A 23,756-nucleotide genomic window follows, 5' to 3' on the forward strand; every position below is an offset into this window, starting at 1 on the left:
ATAATATAATAATTATATACCCAAAAGTTTTTGAGCGTAACTTTGTTGTGTTATGGCAACTTTTAACGATTTTTTTTTAATCTGTGTTTATTATAAACCTAACAATTGCAACACGTACACAAATGACAAGTGTCATCGACCATCGTATATATAATTCGAATCTCTCTTTCAGTCCTATCTCATTTCACATTATGAATTTGACATTTCTCGGTTATATGTATAAGATTAACTTTAATTTGATTTAGTTAGGTTATACTTTGAATTACTGTGATGTATATGTTCACATATTAATTCGCAAATTATTTTAAGTTAATATTTTAAAACGTATTATGGTAATGAAATGATATAAACACGATACAAGACAATTATAAAAAATGTCGAGTAAATATCAACCAGGATCGAATGTTACTCCGCAATCACAGGTTTGTTTAACAACACGCCGAACATTGCAATGAGTTCCTTATTTCACGAAATATAGAATTTAACCAACGGTTGTTTTATTTCCCACTTTTATTTCAGTTAGTACAATGGATAAACGAAGCTGGGATGGCAGAGGGCACAAAAAAAGCCAATCTATTGAGAAAGATTGTAGAGGTTTTGTTGCACCAAGCTCCACAAATGGTGCCTGTTTATATGGAAAATATTTTAAGCTTAGTTAATGATAAATCAACTGATGTAAAGAGACAGGTTGTTGCTTTTATTGAGGAGTTAAGGTAAGGTTGAAAGTAACATGACTTATTGGACAACCAATATTATAATAATTTATATGACAATTCTTTTATTGTTTACTATGTTATTTTACTTGGTGATAGGGCTTTGTTCAAGCCCGTCTGGGTACATACCACCCATTCATAATATTCTACCACCAAACAGCAATTTCTTGTATTGTTGTATTTATATGACTAGTTATACAAAAAAAAATATAGAAATATATATTTTTATGCATGTATAAAAACTAAGTACTGAATGTTTTATATTATCTAACATTTTAACTTAAACTACCAAATAACATAATTTGTAAAATATAAAATTTCATTTTGTGTATACCTGTTATTCAAATTTACTTTCAGTAAAGCATTCCCTCACCTTCTACCCAAGATAATAAGTCAACTCCAATTACTAGTTATTGACTCTGTGATAGCTGTACAGAAGAGAGCTATCCAGGCAGCGAGCATTGTCTACAGGAATGTTTTATTATGGATTTGCAAAGAAAGCGCTGAGGTATCTGAAATGCAGTATGTGTGGGAGCATCTCACAGAATTAAAGGTATGATAACTATTTAAGGTAATTAGTTTTGAAGTCATAAAATAATAATACATTGTGTTAGATAGCCCATTTATTGAGAATGATATGACTATATAACATTAAGCTACAAGGCTATAAAACTTCATCACACAGCGATAATTATATCCCAGATGACAGATGGATCAGTAATTTTTTTTATTATTTCAAATAGGCAGACTTTTAAAGGTGATAATCTACACAGCCTATAGACATTAGCACTGTAAGAAATATAACCCATCCCCTGTGAGCGGCATGAGTAGCACAATATATACCACAACCTGGATCTGCGCAGCAGCAGTTCAGTTCAGTGGTGGTAGGGCTTAGTGCAGGCCCGTCTGGGTAGGTACCACCCATTCTACTACCAAACAACAGTACTCAGTATTGTTGGGTTTCAGTTTGAAGGGTGAGGGAGCCAATGTAACTACAGGCACAAAGGACATAACATCTTAGTTCCCAAGGTGCATTGTCAATGTAAGGAATGTTCAATGTTTCTAACAGTGCTAATATCCATGGGCAGTGGTAATCACTTACCATCCATATGCTCGACAGGCAATCTATATCATAAAAAAAAGTATTTGACTACTGTAATTCACTCTTGCTTGTATTTACTCTGCCTTTAAACCAGAACACAACACTACTAAATTTTGTTATTTGGTGCTTCGATATGTGATGAGTGGATGGTATGAACCAAAATAAAGATAATCCTACAATCATTCATTTGAATGATTGTAGGATTATATTAATTGTGTCTGATAATTTTATCAGACACAATTATTATCTAATCTCACCTCCTTTTTCAGCTCGTTATTCTAAATATGATAGATAGTGATAATGAAGGAATCAGAACTCACTCAATTAAGTTCCTAGAAGAAGTGGTTCTTCTCCAGAGTTCGAATCCAGATGACTCTGATGAAGATTTTAGGCTGGAAAATTTACCTACTCACTTGCCCTTCTTAAAAAGGGATACGATGGAAGAAGAATCAGAGTAAGTAACTTTGTAATTAAAATTAAGTGTACCAAACAATTAATTAATTTGATAATAAATTTTTAATTTCTCTAATTATGCAATTTTATCATCTATAGTTGTATTCTTATATTGTAAGTTCGTAAGTAACTCTCTCTGTTTGTTATTCTTTCACGACCAAACAACGGAACTGAATTTGATGAAATTTTGTTACTTTATTTAATGCTTAATATTTGATGGCTACTCCTAAAATGGACAACATAATCTAATTATTAAATATAATCCAATAAATTTAAGTTTTTATTTATAATATACTCATTGATAGTTTCAGGATTAGGTGTCAAACATAAACTAAAGCATAATAATTATTATATTAAGAGTTACAATGTCTTTAATGTAAACTATTCTTCAATTACAGTCACATTTTTCAACTACTCCTCAAGTTTCATAACTCGCAACACATTTCAAGTGTGAATCTAATGGCTTGTATGACAACGCTATGCTTAGTCGCGAAATTAAGACCTAAATACCTATCAAGTGTGGTCCAAGCTTTAGGCGACCTACACACTACACTACCACCAACATTGTCGCAGTCACAAGTTAATTCAGTACGGAAACATTTGAAAATGCAAATATTAGTCCTCGTCAAACATCCATCTTCGGTCGAAATGATGCCCCAACTGATGCAGTTACTGTCAGATATCGGAATGACACAGCAGGAAATAAATAAGGCTGTGCCTAAAGAAAGAAGGAATAAACGATTAGGTGAAATAAAGAACGGGGATACACCGGCCAAGAGGTTCAGAATTGATTCCCCCCAAAGCACTGTTGGTAGTGATAGTAACAGCAACAGTCGGAGCGATTTCAACATTTTTGACGAAGATAATCCTCAGCCGATTATAACTAAAGCAACAGCAACTGAGGACTCCATATTTGAAGGGCTGAACAACATAGATAATGTTGTCAATCTCGTTATGTCAACATTAAGTAATAATTTACCAAGCGAAATGACCAGTCATTTTACGTCCACATACAAACCTATACCGAATTCAGGTAGTAAAGTCCAAAAACGTGCATTAGCGAAAATGTTATTAGCTTTAATAAAATACGAAGCTCCTGCCCCAGTAATGCCGCCTCTATTATCAGATTTCGGAACTAAAATTCCGCTATTGAGAGAAGACGACGAAAAAATAACTCTTAAGAACGCAGTAGCGAAACTTCAGGAATCTACGAAAGATAAACAAATAGAAAACGCAGTGTCAAAATTGATGGAAGAAACGAGACAGGAACATTTGAAAGAAGAGGAGAGAAAAACTAAGGATAAAGAAAAGTTGATACCTCCACCGACCCCGACCGTTCCTAAACTTAAACAAAGAGTCAAGTTATTAAAACTGCAAGAAATCACACGACCAATACCTAAGGAAGTAAAAAGTAAATTAATGATTCAAGCTGTCGATAGAATTCTAAGGGCGGAAAAAGAAAGCGCCATTGGTGGGGCTGCTCAGATTCGCGCGAAATTTATAACGATATTCGCATCGAGTTATACCTCAGATATCAGGGAATTAGTGCTAAATTATATACTAGAAGATCCTTTGAACAGAATGGACTTAGCGATGTCTTGGCTGTACGAAGAGTATGCGTTAATGCAAGGCTTCAACCGGCACCCGGTGACATTACAGCCTAAAATTCATGAGAAACATGATGACAATTATAATCAGCTGCTCTGTGCCTTAATTACTCAAATATCGGAGAGGGGAGATCCGATAATGGAGGCCAGCAAAGATGTACTTCTGCGGAAGGTGTATATGGAAGCTCCGGTGGTCACGGATGAAGCGATTGACTATTTAAAACATTTAATCGCAGAAAATAAATCGTCGAACTTAGCATTGGAATTGCTGGAAGAACTGTGTATAATGCGGCCTCCGAGATCGCACAGATACGTCGCGGCGTTGGTAGGCCACGTATGTAAGTACACAATGAGGCTATCTCCCATGTATAAATCGATGTCAGTTCGGTATTACTTAAATCTAATTGCTTATTATAATTTTCAGTGAGTGAAAACGAAGAAATTCGAGATATAACGTTAAAATCGTGTGTAAAAATTTATAAGCAATGCACAGAGTCGGCAAAGAAAGTGATTGAGAAAAATGGCCTTTTGTATCTTGGATTCATATCTCTTTCGACACCTCCGCAAGAATTGTTTGGGAACAGATACATGAATAGACCCTGGACAGACGAGTTGTACAAGATGTGTCTCAATCTTGTAATGGCACTGTTTCCAGAAAAGGAAGGTAATCTTAACTTTTTATATACACATGAGTACAAAAAGTTTTTAAAGTTTTCACAAACTAAGTACAATTTCTTAAGGAGATAGTCAGGGGACTATATTTCGGTTTTATAAAAAAAATATTCCAGACACCTTCAGCGAAAAGAGATAGATGCAAGATGCGAGTAGCCATTTCCAAATCGAATAGGCACCTACAAGTTTCACTTCGTACGTCTGTAACTAGTGGATGTGATCGCTATTGAGCAAAATTCAATACGATGCTTTCATTCGGCCAGCTCAGTCGGCGGTCTTCCCATTTTCAGAACTGATAATGGAGATAGCGCGCGTGTACGGCTGCGCGGGCGCGGAGGCCAAGCGCTGCGTGCTGCGCCAGCTCGAGGGCCCGCTGCGCGCCGCGTTGCAGCCCGCCGCGCTGCGCCCCGCCTTCACCGCGCTGCTGCACGACTGCCCGCGCGGCGCCGAGACGCTGCTCACGCGCCTCGTGCACATCCTCACCGACAAGGGTGGGTCCTCTGAAAAAAAATATTACAGTATAAGCGACTGTATTGACCTTTCGAGGGCGCTTATGAATTGGGAGGGAGTCGGTTCTGAGCCCGGGCCCCGTGTCATTATGGTAAAGACGACTATATTTGATTGGAGTGTATTGTTTCGGCTTGCAGCGGCGCCGAGCGCGGAGCTGGTGCGGCGCGTGCGCGAGCTGTACGCCACGCGCGTGTCCGACGTGCGCTTCCTCATACCCGTGCTCAATGGACTCTCTAAGAAGGAGGTGAGTCGTACTCTTTTCCGTTAAAATAACAATCTTGGTACATTTTCAACTGCCTCGTTTATCTAGTGAATAACTTTAAAAACCAAGACCCCGTTACCCTGAGTTTAAATCCAAGGTCTAGCCAATAAAAATGTTAATATAATAGTTTTTGAAACGTAATGACGTTATCAGTTCGAACTAGTTTTGTAATCACTTCATAGATGGCGCTGTATTATTTAGTCACTGCCCTGCATCGCGCTGGCGAGATTATCTCGCGTAGAATGACGTCCCTCAGTTGTGATAGGGTGGGTATCGCTTCTCGGCCTTTTGGCTAAGATCAAAGTGTAGTATCTGTTCTTTTCAGCTTAATATCTGAAAGTTCCCGCACTGCGGGACCAGTATATTAAACTGATTTTTGTAAATCGACGGGATGTTCGGGGCTCGCTCCACTCCCGTCACGGGTCGGCCCGGCATTGCAGTGCCGCCGGGAACGGCCCATATAATTAATTCAGAGTTCAGACATAACTGTCTTCAAAAAATAAAACATTAATTCACATCGTTAATCATTCATTAATCACACATTTGTGATCTGAATCTCGCTTTCATTAAATGCTTAGAATTATCCATCAAAAAATACCTTTTTTCACTTAAAATTATTCAAAATATATGATTGATTACCCTGCATCATTTTATTGAAGATATGGGAGGCTGAAAGTGATATGTAACAATTTAAAAAATAGTCATTAATGATGATGATATGCCTCGATACTTATTTTGTCCTTTCAAAGTTACGTGAATGTCCTTATTATTTAAACATATTTAAATAAAACAAAAAAGCAAAGTTTTTGTTGATGGTATCCGATGGATTCGGATTTCGATGTGAAAAAAGTTTCGTAATTGGACCTGTCTGGAAGGATTTTAGCAGAAAGCTGTTTATTTCCTTTACATATTTCTTTCATTTACTTGTATTTTTGTGCTTTTAGTGATTACTTGAACCGATGAAATGAATGAGGTCCTGCAATTACATAATAATTACAGAATATGTCAATAAAGTACAATTAAACTTATAACTATATATCTATCCTGCCTAAAACCAACAAACACTAAAACCACGCTTTTTTATTATTAATATATTGTAAGCTTTGTTTAATTTTTTCACCGACACTATTAAATACAATTAGACTATATCTATCACAATACACTGTATTTGTATCTCAAAAACAATCATGAGTTTAAATATTCGCAAAATAAGAATTGAAACATTGACGCTCATTGCTATAAAACTACTTTGTGCCTACACCTTCATCTACTGATGCTTTCGATAATATTTATATCCAATGGCACGGGATGATCACTGTGAGAATTCTAACGATACACTCTGTTCCCCAAACCTGTTTTTCAAAATAAAATAATTTAAAAGTTATGGTGGAATTAAATCACATACATACATGAACCTTAAGAACATTACACACTTTTTTTAGGCAGTTGTCTAAAAGAATTTAATGTCTGTGCTATGCGTTATAGTGTCATGTCAATTATAATTCATTTTTTTTATGATCTGAATAGTGTAAAAAGATTAACATCCCGAGATCGTGAGATTAAACGGGCCAAGCCAATAAAAATATTAACGGGATTATGAAACATGCAATTACTACATTCAATTCAATTAAATAATTTTATCAAATCGTTTAAATGTATGTGTTGTATATCTTTCAGATCTTGGCTGCTCTACCGAAATTGATAAAGTTAAATCCTGTCGTTGTAAAAGAAGTTTTCAACAAGCTGCTCGGATTGCAGAATCCTAACAATGAACAATTGCCAGGTAACCAGTTAGTCAGCCCAGCAGTGAGATATTATATATATGGTTATTCTACTATATATATATATATATTTATAGTAGAATATATATTATAATCTATCATTCACAAAAATATTGAAAAAATATACATAAGTACTCATTAGTTAACAAAGTTATAATTATATTTTAGAAAATGACAAAAACATTAAGGAACTCATTTAACATGCAACCGACTACTCAATTCTCTATCTTAAGTCAACTAAAGATGGCCGCCTCGCCGCCCGCGCGTCATATATTTTCTTATGCCACGTCGTCTGTCCGGTGACGTCACTTCCCAAGCCACGTCACTCAGTTTTCGTTCAACAATAATATAATAATTTTTCCGACATTAAAATCGCAATTTTTTCGCAAATCCATAATAAATATCATATATATGCTTCTTTCTTCTTCTTCTAATTTCTATCTTAATGTTTTAATTTAATTCTATCTTATATTCTCTTATCTTATATTATTAAATCTATCTTAACCTTTTAATTTATTTTTTTGTCATTGAATCGACCCGATGGATTCATCGCGACGATTAAATGTCAGAAATGTTGATTTCGGTCCACTTTTGTGGTTGGAATAGGCTTAATGCATATGTACCTATTTAATTTTAGAAATAAGTCTGAATATCCTAATATTAATTTGGAAAATAATATATTTGAGTATATATTAATAGTTTTTTTTTAAAATAATATGTTATCTTTTTTAGTGTCACCGGAGAACCTCCTGGTAGCTCTACACTTGATCGACCCAAATAAGGCTGATCTCAAGTACATCATTAAGGCGACAGCACTTTGCTTCGCCGAAAAGAACATATTCACACATGACGTAAGTTGTTAATCCTAGCTCTATCATATTTCTGTTTGATATATCTAATAAATGTTTACAATTAATATATGAAATAATTTAGTTATAGACAAATTTACTTGGAATTAGGGCTTTTTCTAGCGCTTTGTGCAAGTATTGTTGTGTTCAGGGTTATGTGCTTTATACATATATAATAAATATAATAAACATACATACACAGATACAACAATACTGAGTACTATTGCTTGACGGTAGAATATATGAGTGGGTAGTACCTACCCAGACGGGCTAGCACTAAGCCCTACCACCGAGAGATATTTTATTTATTTATTCAAGTTGGCTTTTACAAGCACCTTTGAATCGTAATTGTACTGAACTATATTAAAAGTACCACCGGTTCGGAATGTAGATTCTACCGAGAAGAACCGGCAAGAAATTCAATACTTATTCTTTTCCAACATTAGAAATAAAAAGTTATATTGCCTGAAATTAAACAAGTATTATCGATCCTTTTTGTATCTTTTTAATCTTGTGTTGAATAATATGACTTATTTAATATGATATTTATATAATAATAAAAATTATAATATTTCCTACAGTTCTAATGTCTATAAGTTTCCACTTACCATAAGGTACCAAATTTGCTCGACCGAAAATAATATATAATTATATCTAGAAAAAACAAACTTATATACATTTAGAGTCAATCTGTTTCTATTACTAGATACATCTATATATTAATGAATTGTTTCTTAACTCATTTAGTCACATTTAATTAGTATAGATTTGTTCTGTATTCAAATTATGTGACAAAAATTTACAGGTATTATCAGCAGTTCTGCAGCGGCTGGCCGAAGAGACGGAGATACCTGTGCTGATGATGCGGACGGTGCTGCAGGCACTCACACTGTATCCGAATCTAAGTGGTCTTGCGATTAACATTCTGCAATTACTAATAGAGAGAGAGGTGAGACCTTATCGATATATTAAAATAAGAATTAGACATGCCTTTTGATTTCTTGTGTCCTTTTTTTTAATTAAAAGTATATCTCATAATGATTGTGTATATTCAATATCCATAATATATATGTCGGTATATAACAAATGATACGTTCTATAATTTGTTAAGTATACGACTAATCTGTAATTCGCCGCAATCCCTCGACCCGGTGCAGGTGTGGAACAACAAAGTGGCGTGGGAGGGGTGGCTGAAGTGCGCGGAGCGGCTCGGCGCGCGCGCGGCGCCCGCGCTGGCCGCGCTGCCGCCGCGCGCGCTCGCGCTGCTGCCGCCGCACCTCGCCGCGCTCTGCCCGCGGGTAGGCCCTTGGCACGCCTTGGCACGCCTTGGCACGCCTCTTCCTTCTCTCCTCATCGACGGGTCGCAGTAAGGTTAAAGAAAGACAGGACCCGTCGACATCAATTCGATGACATCTGATATTCCGACGACGTCCGATTTTAGATATGTTTCGATATATCGAACGCATGTGTGCCGTGTGTAGCGCACTACTGTGTGTACCTATACTATACGCATGTATAGTATCGGTGTACTTTTATCGACAGTTTATACAAAAAAAATTCAGTATTTTTCTCTTTAACAAGTGTATATCATTTATTACAGGAAACGCCGTACACGCCAAACCCTATCGAGCCATTGCCACCGGGCATGGAATGACAAATGTATAGACACTGAGTCCTACAGTTCTGCCACATTCTACAAATATTACGTTAATATTGTACGAATACATACTTCCTTAATAATACCACTATGTGACTTCCATAGTATATGATTGTCTGGTACCAGATTAAGCCTTAAATATATGAATTGTAATAAAACCGCTCGATGAATATTAATGTGTTAATGTAAAACACAATGTTACAAAAAAATAAAATCTTTTAAAATCGTCACAGAATATATTATTATGTTTTATTTACGTGTATGTTTAAAAGTTCCAACGACTGAATGAAATAAATTATTAATTTATAACCATTGCCATTTGAGATGATGTAACCATAACTACACATCCAAATCTATCCTGGTATTTAAAGATTATGGTGGAATAAATAATACAAACTTAATGAAATCTTAAAACATTTGAAAAAGGTAAATTATGAAGATGTTTATGTCACATAAAGACGATCTGTCGCAAGTCAAGTAACGCCATTTGAAAAAATTTGCAATGTTATACTGTCTTGTGTCAGGAATAAAATTATTTTTAAAATATTGACCTAATATCGCAATTTGATAATGACGTCATTTTAACCGACACTGTTGCAAACTTCGGGCTGCTACTAAGAATCCTTTACCGAAAACCCAATAATATTCTATGAACCCGACCCGCGGTCTCGAATTATGATTTCGATCTATGCAGCCTTGTATTAGCCATTAGACTACATAGTTATCGTATATTATATATTCGTGCATATGCTTATTACTTACTGTTGCTCCATTTTATTCATTTATTAACCTCACCCTAGAGTGAGGCTTCAAAAATATGTTTAGACTCATTTGAGTGTTCCCCTCCACGGAAATCTTTAGTAAAAGGCGAAAGATTTATACGTTTTGAAGGGAAACCAGAGTACTTGAAACTTGGACACAAGAGCTATATAACGTATTGCGTGTAAATCTTGCCAGCGCGATGCAGGTTTCTCTGTTTTATTTAAACGCCACCTAATGGCTCGTTGGACAACTGTTTTGTGTATTTAATACTGAAATCCGCCATCTATTGAGAGATATAGGAACATTTTACACAACATTCATTTAAATAACCACTGGGTCCACAGGACCCTGACTGACAATTTCAATATCTGCTGCATTACCCCATAACAAAATTCCATATGACATAAGACTGTGAAAGTTACTGAAATAAACTAATGTAGCAGTACTTATAGTCAGTGCGTTTTCGAATTGTTTTTATTGCATAAATGGCGCTACTTAGTTTCCCTGCTAGGGCAAATAAATGGGTGCCCCACTGAAGTTTGGAGTCGAGGGTAATCCCTAGAAAGACCGTCTACTCAACAAACTCCAGTGTTTCATTATTCGAATAAACCGCAGAAGAATTTGACTTGACATTTGGCAGGAAAAACAAAATACATTTTGTCTTTTTTGCATTTAGGATCAAATTATTTATGTCAAACCAACCAAGAACCTGTATCAGAGCACTGCTTACAACGTCATAGTTGTTTATTTTCATGTTTAGTTTAAAAACAAGGGATATATTATCTGCAAACAGTACAATGTCGCAAGTTTTATTTACAAAATAAAGTAAATCATTTATATATATTTAAAAAAGCAGAGGTCCTAAAATTTAACCCTGTAGTTCACCCATTTGTGCCAGAGAGAGTTAATAACAACATTCAAAACTCTTTTATTAAGGTAGGAATGAAAATGAAAACGAATGTAGGGGCCTTGATTTTATAATACTATATATATATTTGAGTTTTTCTACAATATCATGGCTAACGGAATCGAAAGCTTTTATATATAATATATATATAAGTCACAAAAAACTCCAATAGCATTTTGTGACTTCTCCCACGCATCATAAATGTGTTCAATAAATGCTACACCCATATCAGTAGTCGAGCGACCTTTAATAAAACCGAACTGTTGAGAATGTAATAGCTTGTTCGAGTTAAAGTTTAATAACAGTTGATTAAGCATGATTTTTCAAATATTTTAGTTAATACTAGCAAAATAGAAATTGGTCTATAGTTGTTTGATTCATTTTATCAGCGGACTTAAGTAATGGGATTACTTTACTTAAATTTAATAGATCAGGAAAAATACCGGATTCTACACATTTCTTAAAGATGACAGCTAAATAAGGAGCCAAGTCGACAATTACGTTGTTAATAATTGTAACTGATAGATCCCATAGATCACTGTTTTTTTAAGATTTAATTTTTTAAATTTGTTTAATACATCGTACGGAGTTATACTCTCAAAAGAAAAGTCTACCTCATTCTGGGCAACCTAACACTTAAGTAAGTCTAAGGCGTCATTGGGTGACACATTGTGGCCTTTAGTAGTATTCATAGGAATATTAGAGAAATATTCTTCGAATTTATTGGCCACATCTAAATCTTCACCTACAATATTATCTTTTATATTAAGGGATAACTGCCCTGCATCAAACTTCGTTCTGCCTGTCTCCGAAATTATAATAACCCAAGTAGTTTTCGTATAATTTATTTCGACTTAAGTATATAGATACCGGCAGTGGCCCAGTCTGAGAAGTGTGTTTGATTGTTTCGATAAAAGGTTTATTGAAAATGTTTTATTGAATTCATTTTCAATTAAATTTAAAAGTGAATATATAGATCAGTTTTGGAAGATTACATTGTAAGGCAATATTGAAATTAACTAACCTTTTACAATAATTGGCCTACAAGTGATTTACCGTTTCTTTTGTTTTCCTTTTGGCCATTTGGCCGTAGTGATCGGATGTTAGATTTGACAGGTTTTTCTTATTAACGACCTCACAATTACAAAACACGTTTTCTATACGGGTTGCGGAAGCTGCTGATAATCTTGTAGGTTCACAAAACATTTTAAATGTATATCTTAAATACATATCAACTATTTTTCAATCAGTAGACCAAAAATAAAGATTCATGTTTCAAACTTAAAAAATAACGGACTTCCATTGCAACCTGTCACCCCTATTTCACTCCCTTAGGAGTAGAATTTCCAAAATCCCTTCCTTAGTGGTTTTCTACTCAATAAAACAATCCTTCTCACCAAATTTTATGGCCCTATCTTTTACGCTAAGTTTGATTTGATGATGAATTTCTCAGTCAGGACATGTTATTTGACATTTTGTTATTATAAGTATAGACTTACACCGAAATGCTGATTGTTAATGTTTTAGTTTTCCAACTATTTTTGGAGCAATAAACTAAAACTAGCTCCTCTACGGTGTCAAGAATTGATCCTTGACATTGTTTTTAACTTTTAAGTCTTAATAATGCAGAGAGTAAATAGCAATGGTTAGCAGTGGAGTCTTCCTGCCTGGCCTAGGTCAGGCGGTACGGTACGGGTCACGAGGTTGTCCTCTATAGCCGAACCTTGAGGAATCCCTCAATGATAGTCTCGGTTACAGACTGTCAATAGTTTTGACAATAGTTTGAGGGTCAGAGCCTAACTGACTCAGAGTAATGCCGTTATTATTTCGAACTAGTTTTATTGTAATTTCATAGATGGCGCTGTATTTTTTAGTCACTGCCCTGCATCGCGCTGGCGAGATTATCTCGCGTAGAATGAACTCCCTCAGTTGTGTTTGTGACGGTATCGCTTCTCGGCCTTTTGGCTAAGATCAAAGTGTAGTATCTGTTCTTTTCAGCTTAATATCTGAAAGTTCCCGCACTGCGGGACCAGTATATTAAACTGATTTTTGTAAATCGACGGGATGTTCGGGGCTCGCTCCACTCCCGTCACGGGTCGGCCCGGCATTGCAGTGCCGCCGGGAACGGCCCACATAATAAACTTGTAATTGAAACAAATGTCTGTCTGACTTTGAGCAGCTCCTATCATGAAAATCTTAGAAAAGCTGGTTAAGGAAGTTCTAATCAATTCCGCCGTCACGTCACGTTAGTCTAAAATTGCTGTAGAATTGTAGATTCATTATTTTTGCTAGGATAATTAATAACAAAATAAGTAAAAACTATAATTAAGCATAACCTACTAGTATGGCAAGAAAACTTAAATCATTCTGTTATTGATCTGATATACACTAACATCTAAGTTTGTTTTTTAGAATAAGACCAAAAGGCCTTAAGAATAGCCTCGTGCAACGCTAGTACTTCTGTCATACCGCCACTATCAGCACAAATGTTCGTACTATATGGCTGTTAAAAAACCGATATATTTTGTATTTTACTGTTCAATTATCTACTTCAACTTTACCGGATTATAGTTTTTATTCATATAAAAACGCAAAATGAGTACATGACACAGTAATTTTGGATACACATAACATTAACAGCTTGTAAATTTCCCATTGCTGGGCTAAGGCCTCCTCGCCTTTGAGGAGAAGGTTTGGAGCATATTCCACCATGCTGCTCCATTGCATGCGGTGGATACATGTGGAAGAATTTCGTTGAAATTAGATACATGCAGGTCTCCTCACGATGTTTTCCTCTGCCGCCGAGCACGAGATGAATTATAAACACAAATTAAAGACATGAAAATTCAGTGGTGCTTGCCTGGGTTTGAACCCGCAATTATCGGTTAAGGTGCATGCGTTCTAACCACTGGGTAATCTCGGCTCCGGCTATTTTACAATACTTAAATATAATTGACAGAAAGTCTCTCTCTTTTGACAAAAATATATTTAAATTTAAAAAAAAACACTTGTAATAAATATTTATGTCGTCAATAAATAACATTTAATTTTGAATAACTATTTTTATTAAATGAACAGTAAAAAAATATAATAGAAAACATCTATAATTTAAAATTATTGTGTATTCAAATTGTTCCATAGATTACATTTTTGCATTAATTAATTCCACGAGAAGACAAGAGTCGAATGTCTATTGTCTATATTCCAATGACATATTAAAGTAGCGGGAAACTTAACGTGCCTAGGTAATTTGTTATGAAGAAACTTAGTTTTTATTTAAGAAAAGTTAATTAAGCATAATTTTCTAACATTGTTTCTTTGTACAAAATACAAATTATTAATTCATATTAGTAGTTGATTTTACGTGTGTTACTTTAATTGTAAACGCTTAAAATGTTTAATAAATATGTTCATATGTATCAGTGTAAAACGTATTTTCTTGTGTGTTTTTAAGAGTTTAATTAATAATATAGTTTATAGATATTCACGCCAGAATATAATTATTTCGTAACAAGGTACGTATTTTATATTGTTTTAGGCTTTTTATATAGCTAATTTCGTATATAATATCCATTGCTTAAGGTATTTATTTTATGTTTAATTAATTGTTAAACATTTTATCGTTGTTATTCCAACAAATTAAACATATTATTATAAAATAATTGCTAATATTTAATCACACAATTCAGGTATAATATTTCATTTATTTCCATATTAATATTATTCAATGAGCCTTCAAGTCTGGTGAGACTAGTAAGGGAGAATAGATATTGTTTGTCTAGGTAAATTAATGTTTGAAATGTAAATATTAGTAAAAAGTATATGTGTATGTTTTTGTTTAATATTATAACTGTTTTTATATATTATGTATGACAGTACATCTTAAAGCTATGTTAGAGTAGTCTATGCCGGATTCTAAGGTAATAATTATTCAAATAAGTATTACAACATTATTCAAAGACAACAGATGTTTATTTAATCATCTCCAGAACCTTTATGGGTAAAACAAGTTGGTAGGTATTTTTTTTTAACATCTTTTTAACAATCTCTTAGAAACAACAAAAAAACAGTAAATACATAAATTGTTGTGCAACTGACACTTACATTATAAAAATATTTATTGCCCATAATATATTTTTAATTCTATATTAATAAGTCTTTCATATATATAGAATAACTTTATAATAAAATATTTATAGCTCTACTGTAACATAAGTAAATAAAAAATAAATAACATATGTATCATAATCTAATAAATATAAAAAGAAATTAATGACAGTATGAATTTTTTTGAAATGTTATTAATTCTTTTTATTTCTCCATGATGCTAAATACAATTATTTATTTAATTTTGTTTATTAATACTTTATTGCAATCTAATTAACAAAATAATTAAACCGGTCCACAATAAATGATATATATTTATATTTTTTTTATTATGTAAACTGCTTCCATAATAGTCATAAAAGCATTAGCTAATAAAAAAACATATTGTTTATGAGATTCTTATTTCCTCTATCTACAAGCATCATTATACTTTATTTATAAGTGAAACGAAAGGCTATAACACCTATTATGTTATATATATTTTTTGTTATTAATCTTTTATATTTTTACAACTCTGTTATATCTTCTAATCTGTTGCTATGGTGACATCCCTCTTTTTTTTTTTTGTTACCCCTGTTGCCACCTGCTATAGTCTCGCTAATGACAGGTATTCAATTCCTCTCACTGTATAAACTGATGTGACATCACTAATAGCACTAACGGTGGTGGTATAGCTTTGGCTTTGGCTTGGCTGGGCTCAGTTCGACTAAGCTTGGCTTAGCATATAGTGTGGGGTTACATAAGAGAATCATTTTGGCATTTAATTTAAAAAATCCTTGTTAATCATCTTCTGCTGAATAAATTATATCCTTTTTCAAATTTATTCTTAAATAGTCAACCCCTATATTATACATCCATTGTTGTCTGTACTTTTTGTAACTCCTGTTAATTTAATACATAGAGTTAGTAATTCTTTTGTGTTTGTGTGACAATGTATATAATTTCCTCTTTACAATAGGAAATTAAAAAAAATAATTAAAGAATGTTTGTGATGAAAGCTTATAACATTAAAGACTTCATAGAATGAAACAATTTATCACTGTAATCACTAATATTTGATATAAAAAAATATCCCACTGAGTTTCTTTTCGCCGGTACTTCTCAGGTCTGGGGTGTGTCTTTCCGAACCAGTGGTTGAATTTTGACAATAAACAACATGAAAGTATTATACTATTACACAATTGAATAAAGCTCACTTACGCTTAATCACTCTTCAAACCGGAACAAAACACGAATTAAGTATAGACATTTGATGGTAAAATAAGTTGTGCCGTCGATTCTATAATAAGATTCTATAGTTATTTTTAACTTTGCCTATTCATATATTTAAAGATCAAATAAAAAAAAATTGTAAACTCAATACCAGATTATATTAAAGACAAAAAAGCGTGGACTTAGTATTTATTGATTTATAGGCAGGATATGTAAAACTTTAATTGTACTTAATGTGAAATAAAAGTGGTAGAAAATAGTAACTACTGAGGTTCTTGCTGCTTCTTTTCGGTAGAATCTACTTTGCAAACCTGTGATAGCTTTACATTTAATTGTAATTATATCATGGTTATTATGTGGGCCGTTCCCGGCGGCACTGCAATGCCGGGCCGACCCGTGACGGGAGTGGAGCTAGCCCCGAACATCCCGTCGATTTACAAAAATCAGTTTAATATACTGGTCCCGCAATGCGGGAACTTTCAGATATTAAGCTGAAAAGAACAGATACTACACTTTGATCTTAGCCAAAAGGCCGAGAAGCGATACCCACCCTATCACAACTGAGGGACGTCATTCTACGCGCGATAATCTCGCCAGCGCGATGCAGGATAGTGACGAAATGATAAAGCGCCACCTATGAAACCAAAACTAGACTACGAAAAACTTCATTCAAGACAGACACAAAGCTATTGCACAATGCTAAATATATATAAACATTCCAGCTTTAATATCCACATGAAGTAAAATAAAAATAAAGAACATTGCATTCATAAAAATATACATCTATAATAGTTTTTTCTTACTATAGAATAGTGTTGCATATCGACAGTCCACTATCGATAGACAATCGATAATCTATCGGTAGTATTGTCACGTGTCAATACTATCGATAGTATCGATAGCTCTTTATGAGCATGAGCTATTGATACTATCAATAGTATTGCAAAAACCACTATCGATAGTTCAATACTATCGATAGTATCAATAGTATCCAGGGCCGGACTGTAAGTTTAGGGGGCCCTGGGCTAACACTACTTAGGGTCTCACCTAAGACATATCTGAACGTAGACTTGAATTATATTAATTGAATGGGAGTGATTATTTGTAGGACTCGCAGGGCTGCAAACCATACGATCTATTTAATTTAATAGAGTTATGGATTATTTCGCATTATCGTCTATTTTTGACTTTTACTTGACTTAGCTGGGGGACCTTGAATCCACGGGGCGCTGGGCTGAAGCGCAAAAAGCCATATATATATCTATCTGATAGTATCGCTGTTACCAATAGCATTGCTCACGGAGAGCTATCGATGCTATCGACAGTATTGATCAAAACGATTTCGAGCTATATGATTCAATTAAAATTTGTATAAAAAGTTTCAATACTTGGTTAAAATGTTTATTCAAACGTATCTTGAACATTGACGCAGTTTATGAGTCTGTCAGTGTATAATAATATATTTGAGCAAAATAGAAAATTATATTTCATAGATTAAACAAATAGATGACTTTAGTTGCATGATTGTTACTGATCCCCTTTAGATGATTCATTTATTTGGTAAACTAATCTGGCAAATCAGTTATGAAGCTATACAAGTAAAATCCGTCATTTCTGATAACTAAATTAACCTCACCCTAGAGTGAGGCTACAAAAATAAATTTAGACTCATTTGAGTGTTCCCCTCCACGGAAATCTTTAGTAAAAGGCGAAAGATTTATACGTTTTGAAGGGAAACCAGAGTAAGGTACCTTATACTACGGAAACTTTATGGGGTGCTGTGTGTAAATATTGCCAGCGCGATACACATATATCAGTTTTTATACGAACGCCATCTAGAGAGGGATATTGGCACAGTTGACACTAGATATATTTAAAATTAACATCCAATGTTATCTACAATATTAAAAATGATTTAAAGTATAAGGCAATGTCTTTTTTAACAATTACAACATGACAAATTTATAAAGCATGTGACAGAACTGTTATTGTAAAATATTTTTATGGTTAATTTACTACTTTTGGAGAAATAAATGATAACTGGGTACTCGAGAATCGAGATCAATATTCGATGTTTGACAGTGTCTTTCAGACTAAAATAATAATACATAATTATGTCATTAATTCAAAATAATTTAGTAATGTAATGTAATTTCATAGATGGCGCTTTATCATTTCGTCACTATGCTGCATCGCGCTGGCTAGATTATCTCGCGTAGAATGACGTCCCTCAGTTGTGATAGGGTGGGTATCGCTTCTCGGCCTTTTGGCTAAGATCAAAGTGTAGTATCTGTTCTTTTCAGCTTAATATCTGAAAGTTCCCGCACTGCGGGACCAGTATATTAAACTGATTTTTGTAAATCGACGGGATGTTCGGGGCTCGCTCCACTCCCGTCACGGGTCGGCCCGGCATTGCAGTGCCGCCGGGAACGGCCCACATAATAACCATGATATACTTCCTACATCAACTGTAATACAGGCTTGAATCTACCGCTAACATCGTATACAAAGTTATACGATAACGGGTTGCAAGGCTATGTGCAAGCCAGTCTGTGTAAGCATTTATTAGATATTCTATCAAAAACTAAATTGTCTTTATTCAAGTAGGCTCATAAGGGCACTTTTGAAAAGACATGTTAGTATTGAATAAATGTAATGCTACTACCGGTTGGGAAAGTAGTTAACTAAACAACCAAGAAAAACCGGCAAGAAACCCAGTAGTTACTTATTTTACATAATTTTAATTATAGATTATGCCAGGAAAGTACAATTTAAGTTCTTTATCCTGCCTAGAAACCGAAATTTGCCAAGTCCACGCTTTTTTAAACTTTAATATGATCTTTTATTGGATATTTATCAATATATTTTTTTTACATAAGCCTTAATTTTTTTAATAACCCATGTTATAAATAACTCTAGAATCGAAAACATTACTTATTATACCGTCAAACAGCAATACATAATTCATGTTATGCTTCGGTTAGAAGCGTGAGTAAGCCAGTGTAACTACAGGCACTCGGGACAACATCTTAGTTCCCAGGGTTGGTACTACATTCGCGATTTTTTTATAAAAATCCAGGCGGCGTCTGCCATTAGGACTCACGGTACTTGAATTCCACGCCGTGTGTTTCGCGTTAAAGTCTCCAGCTATAACCGTGGGCAGCGGCGAGGCCAGTAGAGTGCGGACGTCAGCTGCTGCGAGTCGGTTATTCGGAGGTTTGTAGAAAGCGAACACGCGAAAGGGCTGGCGATCGATGCAGATCTCCACGCCCAGGGCTTACGATGACTGCAGTTGTGGTACTGGCAACAGTTGATGGATGATCTTTCGACGGACCAAGACGGCTAAACCCCGATAAGCAGTCCCGGTCGGCGAAGTCTGGTCGTCCCGGTAGACATGATATCCGGAAACCTTCAACTTGTCTACTGGTCTAAGGTGAGTCTCGCTGATCAGACCGATGTCCACTCGACGCTGGGCAAGCAGAATCTTAAATAGCAGGACTTTTTGTGACGAAAGTCCGTCGGCATTCCAGAATTAAATACGGAGCTCACCCAGTACAGAGCTCCGTTATGCATTTCAGGATCAGCGGGATTGGGTCACGCTGCTCCGGGATGGCCACCAGAACTCTGCTGTTCTTCGCTTCCTTGTGGTAAATTGGGCAAGAGGAGTTATTTGCTGTGTACGCGCCGCCACAGTTGGTGCATGTCGGGGTTTCCTCTAAGGGGCGCTGGCATTCCCTGGCCGCATGATTCTCCCCACAGCGCACACAGGCAATAGGCCTATGGCAGTTGATCGAAGAATACCGGAACTGCTGACAGCAGTGGCATTGCGCGGGCCCCTTACGGCCGCGCCATGCTTCGATGGTGATCCCGGGCATGCATAGAAGCTCATTCACTTCGTATATGCCTGGGATGAGGTCTGGTGTCCGTTGCAGCTGAGCAAACAGAAGGCAGCCTGGTCTGCCAGGTCGCGCGGGGATCGTCCACACGTATTCCGGGACATAGCCAACGTCGCGGAGTTCTGCCTCGACCAGCGCTGGCTCGGTGTTAGCCGGGAGGCCGCGTACTGCTACCTTGAGGCTCCTCTCTGCCGGGAGCGAGTAGCAGAACCAGAAGATTCCGACGGTACTCTCCGAATTCTCACTTTCGTATTTATAGTATTAGTTAAGATTCCTAACGAATATTCAAAGTTTATGTTTTTCTATGACCCCTTATAGCTTAAATACATATAACTAACATAAATCTTGGTATTGGTAAAGATATTGTTATCAAAAAGAAACACCTCAGAAAGAAACTCAGCGGTCAAAATATATTTTATTGTGTCAAATATTCGTAATTACATCGATAAATTATTCGTTTTTTAAAATGCCTGGAAACCATTGTTTGTTTGAATGAAGTCATGCACAAATATTCTTTAACAGTTTTTTTAAGTTTACAATAGGAAAGCATATACATTGTCCCACAAACAAAAAAATATTACTAACCCTGTTCCGGGTCCCGTCTTGGGTTACAAAGAACACAGACAACAATGGATATATTTTACAGGGGTTGATTTAAATATAAAACAGGAAATATTTTATTCAGCAGAAGTAAATTAACAAAGATTTTTTGAGTTAATCTGACTAGTCTGAAATTGTAATGCTAAAATTATTCTTTTATTAAAGAGTTATAATTAATGATGCTTGCAGATATAGTAAGTAAGAATTTCATAAACAAAATGGTTTCAAGTAGCAAACAGTTGAAAGAAACAATTATATTTGAATGATGACTACCATGAAAGCAGTTTACATAATAAAAAATATAAATGTATATCATTTGTTAATTGCCTTGGAATAAAGTATGAATAAATAAAATTAAATAAATAATTGTATTTAACATCCTGGAGAAAATAAAAATTTTGAATTATATTTTTTAAAAATCCTACAGTCATTAATTTCTTGTTATATCTATTAGATTGTAATATGTTATTATTTTTTTATTTACTTAGGTTACATCAAAGCTTTAAATATTTTGTTATAAAGTTATTCTGCATATATGAAAGATATATTAATCAATTATATAAAAGCTCAGTACCAGTCACTGATTAATCACGAAATCTTAGAAACTATAACACCTTGAAATTTGGCAGCTAAGAATTTTACGAAACATTAGTGGTGATTTATATAAAGCTAAACCTAGACATTTAATTCAGAATAGGAAAGGATTCCTACTGAATATTAGTAGGAAACGAATACTGTAAATGTGAAAGTGACTACTGAGCTTTTGCCTGTTTTTATTTTTATAAATATTTAGATACAAATATTTTTACTAATTTTACTATAGTTTTTACTATAAATATCAATGGGTTAATACTAACACAGATCGGCTTACACAAAGCCATACTCTCAACCCGTTATCGTGAAACTGTACACAGGGTTATTGGTAATTCGACGTATTCCCATTAGGAGGTAAAAGGGATGACTATTTGCTATAATTTTAACCCCCATATGCATGATGCAAAAGTGAACTATTTTTGAGTAATCAGGTTTTTTAGCTTTTTTCAAAAATGCCTTTAAAACAAATTATAACGTTATGAAACTTGTTTTGCAGATTATTTTAAAAACATAACCGTATTCTTAGCTCTCAAAAATGTAAATCAACTTGGAACTTATTTCAAAGCAGCCGAAAAAAAAATGACCATAAAGTAAGCTGGTGGAAATTCGTATTCGAACAAAACTTAATTTGTTCTATAAATATCTCGCAAATAGGCTTAATGCATACCTAACGAATGCAAGATTATTCGCGTTGGTTTCCTAATCGCCGCCTACCCCATACATCAGGTTTTAATGGAGTGTATAGGCAAATCTAGGAAACTGGTAGTGTTCAGAGATGATAAATTCATGTGGCGATAAATTATCGATGACCCCTATGTAACACAATGGGGGTTAATATTATAGCAATTAGTCATCCCTACCACCTTCTAACGGGAATATGTCGAATTACCAATCACCTTGTATACGGTGTCAGCGGTACAGATAAAGACTTTCAAGATATTTGGATGTTGACTGACTAGATTGTATTACAGTCCATACTATCGATAGTATCGATAGTATTGCTCACGGAGAGCTATCGATACTATCGATATCCTGAATGTTTTTCGAGGTCAACTATCGATAGTCACACTATCGATAGTTCTGCAACGCTGGTAGGAAGGATATAATGGTTATTATGTGGGCCGTTCCCGGCGGCACTGCAATGCCGGGCCAACCCGTGACGGGAGTGGAGCGAGCCCCGAACATCCCGTCGATTTACAAAAATCAGTTTAATATACTGGTCCCGCAGTGCGGGAACTTTCAGATATTAAGCTGAAAAGAACAGATACTACACTTTGATCTTAGCCAAAAGGCCGAGAAGCGATACCCACCCTATCACAACTGAGGGACATCATTCTACGCGAGATAATCTCGCCAGCGCGATGCAGGATAGTGACGAAATGATAAAGTGCCATCTATGAAATTACATTACTAAATTATTTTGAATTAATGACATCATTATGTATTATTATTTTAGTCTGAAAGACACTGTCAAACATCGAATATTGATCTCGATTCTCGAGTACCTAGTTATCATTTATTTCTCTAAAAGTAGTAAATTAACCATAAAAATATTTTACAATAACAGTTCTGTCACATGTTTTATAAATTTGTCATGTTGTAATTGTTAAAAAAGACATTGCCTTATACTTTAAATCATTTTTAATATTTTAGATAACATTGGATGTTAATTAAATATATCTAGTGCCAACTGTGCCAATATCCCTTACTAGATGGCGTTCGTATAAAAACTGATATATGTGTATCGCGCTGGCAATATTTACACACAGCACCCTATAAAGTTTCCGTAGTAGAAGGTACCTTACTCTGGTTTCCCTTCAAAACGTATAAATCTTTCGCCTTTTACTAAAGATTTCCGTGGAGGGGAACACTCAAATGAGTCTAAATTTATTTTTGAAGCCTCACTCTAGGGTGAGGTTAATAAATGATTATAACAGCGTTGCAGAACTCTCGATAGTTTGACTATCGACAGTTGACCTCGAAAACTATTCAGGATATCGATAGTATTGATCGATAGTAGGTGAGCTTAATTTAGTAATCAGAAATGACGGATTTTACTTGTAAACTTGTATA

The 23,756-nt window shown here is 34.9% G+C and overlaps 1 protein-coding gene and 8 non-coding genes across 9 annotated transcripts; 5 read left to right on the plus strand and 4 right to left on the minus strand.

Moving 5' to 3' along the window:
- The first annotated feature begins 262 nt into the window (after positions 1 to 262).
- On the plus strand, positions 263 to 9,839 carry LOC113404253 (symplekin). Its single transcript, XM_064217073.1, has 13 exons — positions 263 to 422; positions 520 to 713; positions 1,071 to 1,266; positions 2,085 to 2,269; positions 2,667 to 4,213; positions 4,300 to 4,539; positions 4,838 to 5,038; positions 5,195 to 5,301; positions 6,997 to 7,102; positions 7,833 to 7,951; positions 8,754 to 8,897; positions 9,106 to 9,246; positions 9,549 to 9,839. Exons 1-13 carry the CDS (start codon positions 375 to 377, stop codon positions 9,600 to 9,602), a joined length of 3,282 nt encoding a protein of 1,093 aa, XP_064073143.1. The 5' UTR covers positions 263 to 374; the 3' UTR covers positions 9,603 to 9,839.
- On the plus strand, positions 5,592 to 5,784 carry LOC135193672 (U2 spliceosomal RNA). The gene has a single exon (XR_010309360.1). It is a non-coding gene; the product is annotated as a U2 spliceosomal RNA (small nuclear RNA).
- A 554-nt stretch (positions 9,840 to 10,393) lies between the features above and the next one.
- On the minus strand, positions 10,394 to 10,510 carry LOC113393725 (U5 spliceosomal RNA). Its single transcript, XR_003368514.1, has one exon. It is a non-coding gene; the product is annotated as a U5 spliceosomal RNA (small nuclear RNA).
- A 2,709-nt stretch (positions 10,511 to 13,219) lies between these two features.
- On the plus strand, positions 13,220 to 13,412 carry LOC113400147 (U2 spliceosomal RNA). Its single transcript, XR_003369044.1, has one exon. It is a non-coding gene; the product is annotated as a U2 spliceosomal RNA (small nuclear RNA).
- Positions 13,413 to 16,944: 3,532 nt separating this feature from the next.
- On the minus strand, positions 16,945 to 17,137 carry LOC135193675 (U2 spliceosomal RNA). Its single transcript, XR_010309364.1, has one exon. It is a non-coding gene; the product is annotated as a U2 spliceosomal RNA (small nuclear RNA).
- Positions 17,138 to 18,222: 1,085 nt separating this feature from the next.
- LOC135193674 (U5 spliceosomal RNA) lies at positions 18,223 to 18,339 on the minus strand. The gene has a single exon (XR_010309362.1). It is a non-coding gene; the product is annotated as a U5 spliceosomal RNA (small nuclear RNA).
- Positions 18,340 to 18,843: 504 nt separating this feature from the next.
- Positions 18,844 to 19,036, plus strand: LOC135193676 (U2 spliceosomal RNA). The gene has a single exon (XR_010309365.1). It is a non-coding gene; the product is annotated as a U2 spliceosomal RNA (small nuclear RNA).
- A 3,758-nt stretch (positions 19,037 to 22,794) lies between these two features.
- Positions 22,795 to 22,987, minus strand: LOC135193673 (U2 spliceosomal RNA). Its single transcript, XR_010309361.1, has one exon. It is a non-coding gene; the product is annotated as a U2 spliceosomal RNA (small nuclear RNA).
- A 497-nt stretch (positions 22,988 to 23,484) lies between these two features.
- LOC113403224 (U5 spliceosomal RNA) lies at positions 23,485 to 23,601 on the plus strand. Its single transcript, XR_010309363.1, has one exon. It is a non-coding gene; the product is annotated as a U5 spliceosomal RNA (small nuclear RNA).
- Positions 23,602 to 23,756: the final 155 nt, after the last annotated feature.

The sequence above is a fragment of the Vanessa tameamea genome, chromosome 15, assembly GCF_037043105.1.
Source record: "Vanessa tameamea isolate UH-Manoa-2023 chromosome 15, ilVanTame1 primary haplotype, whole genome shotgun sequence".
Taxonomy (NCBI): Eukaryota; Metazoa; Arthropoda; class Insecta; order Lepidoptera; family Nymphalidae; genus Vanessa; species Vanessa tameamea.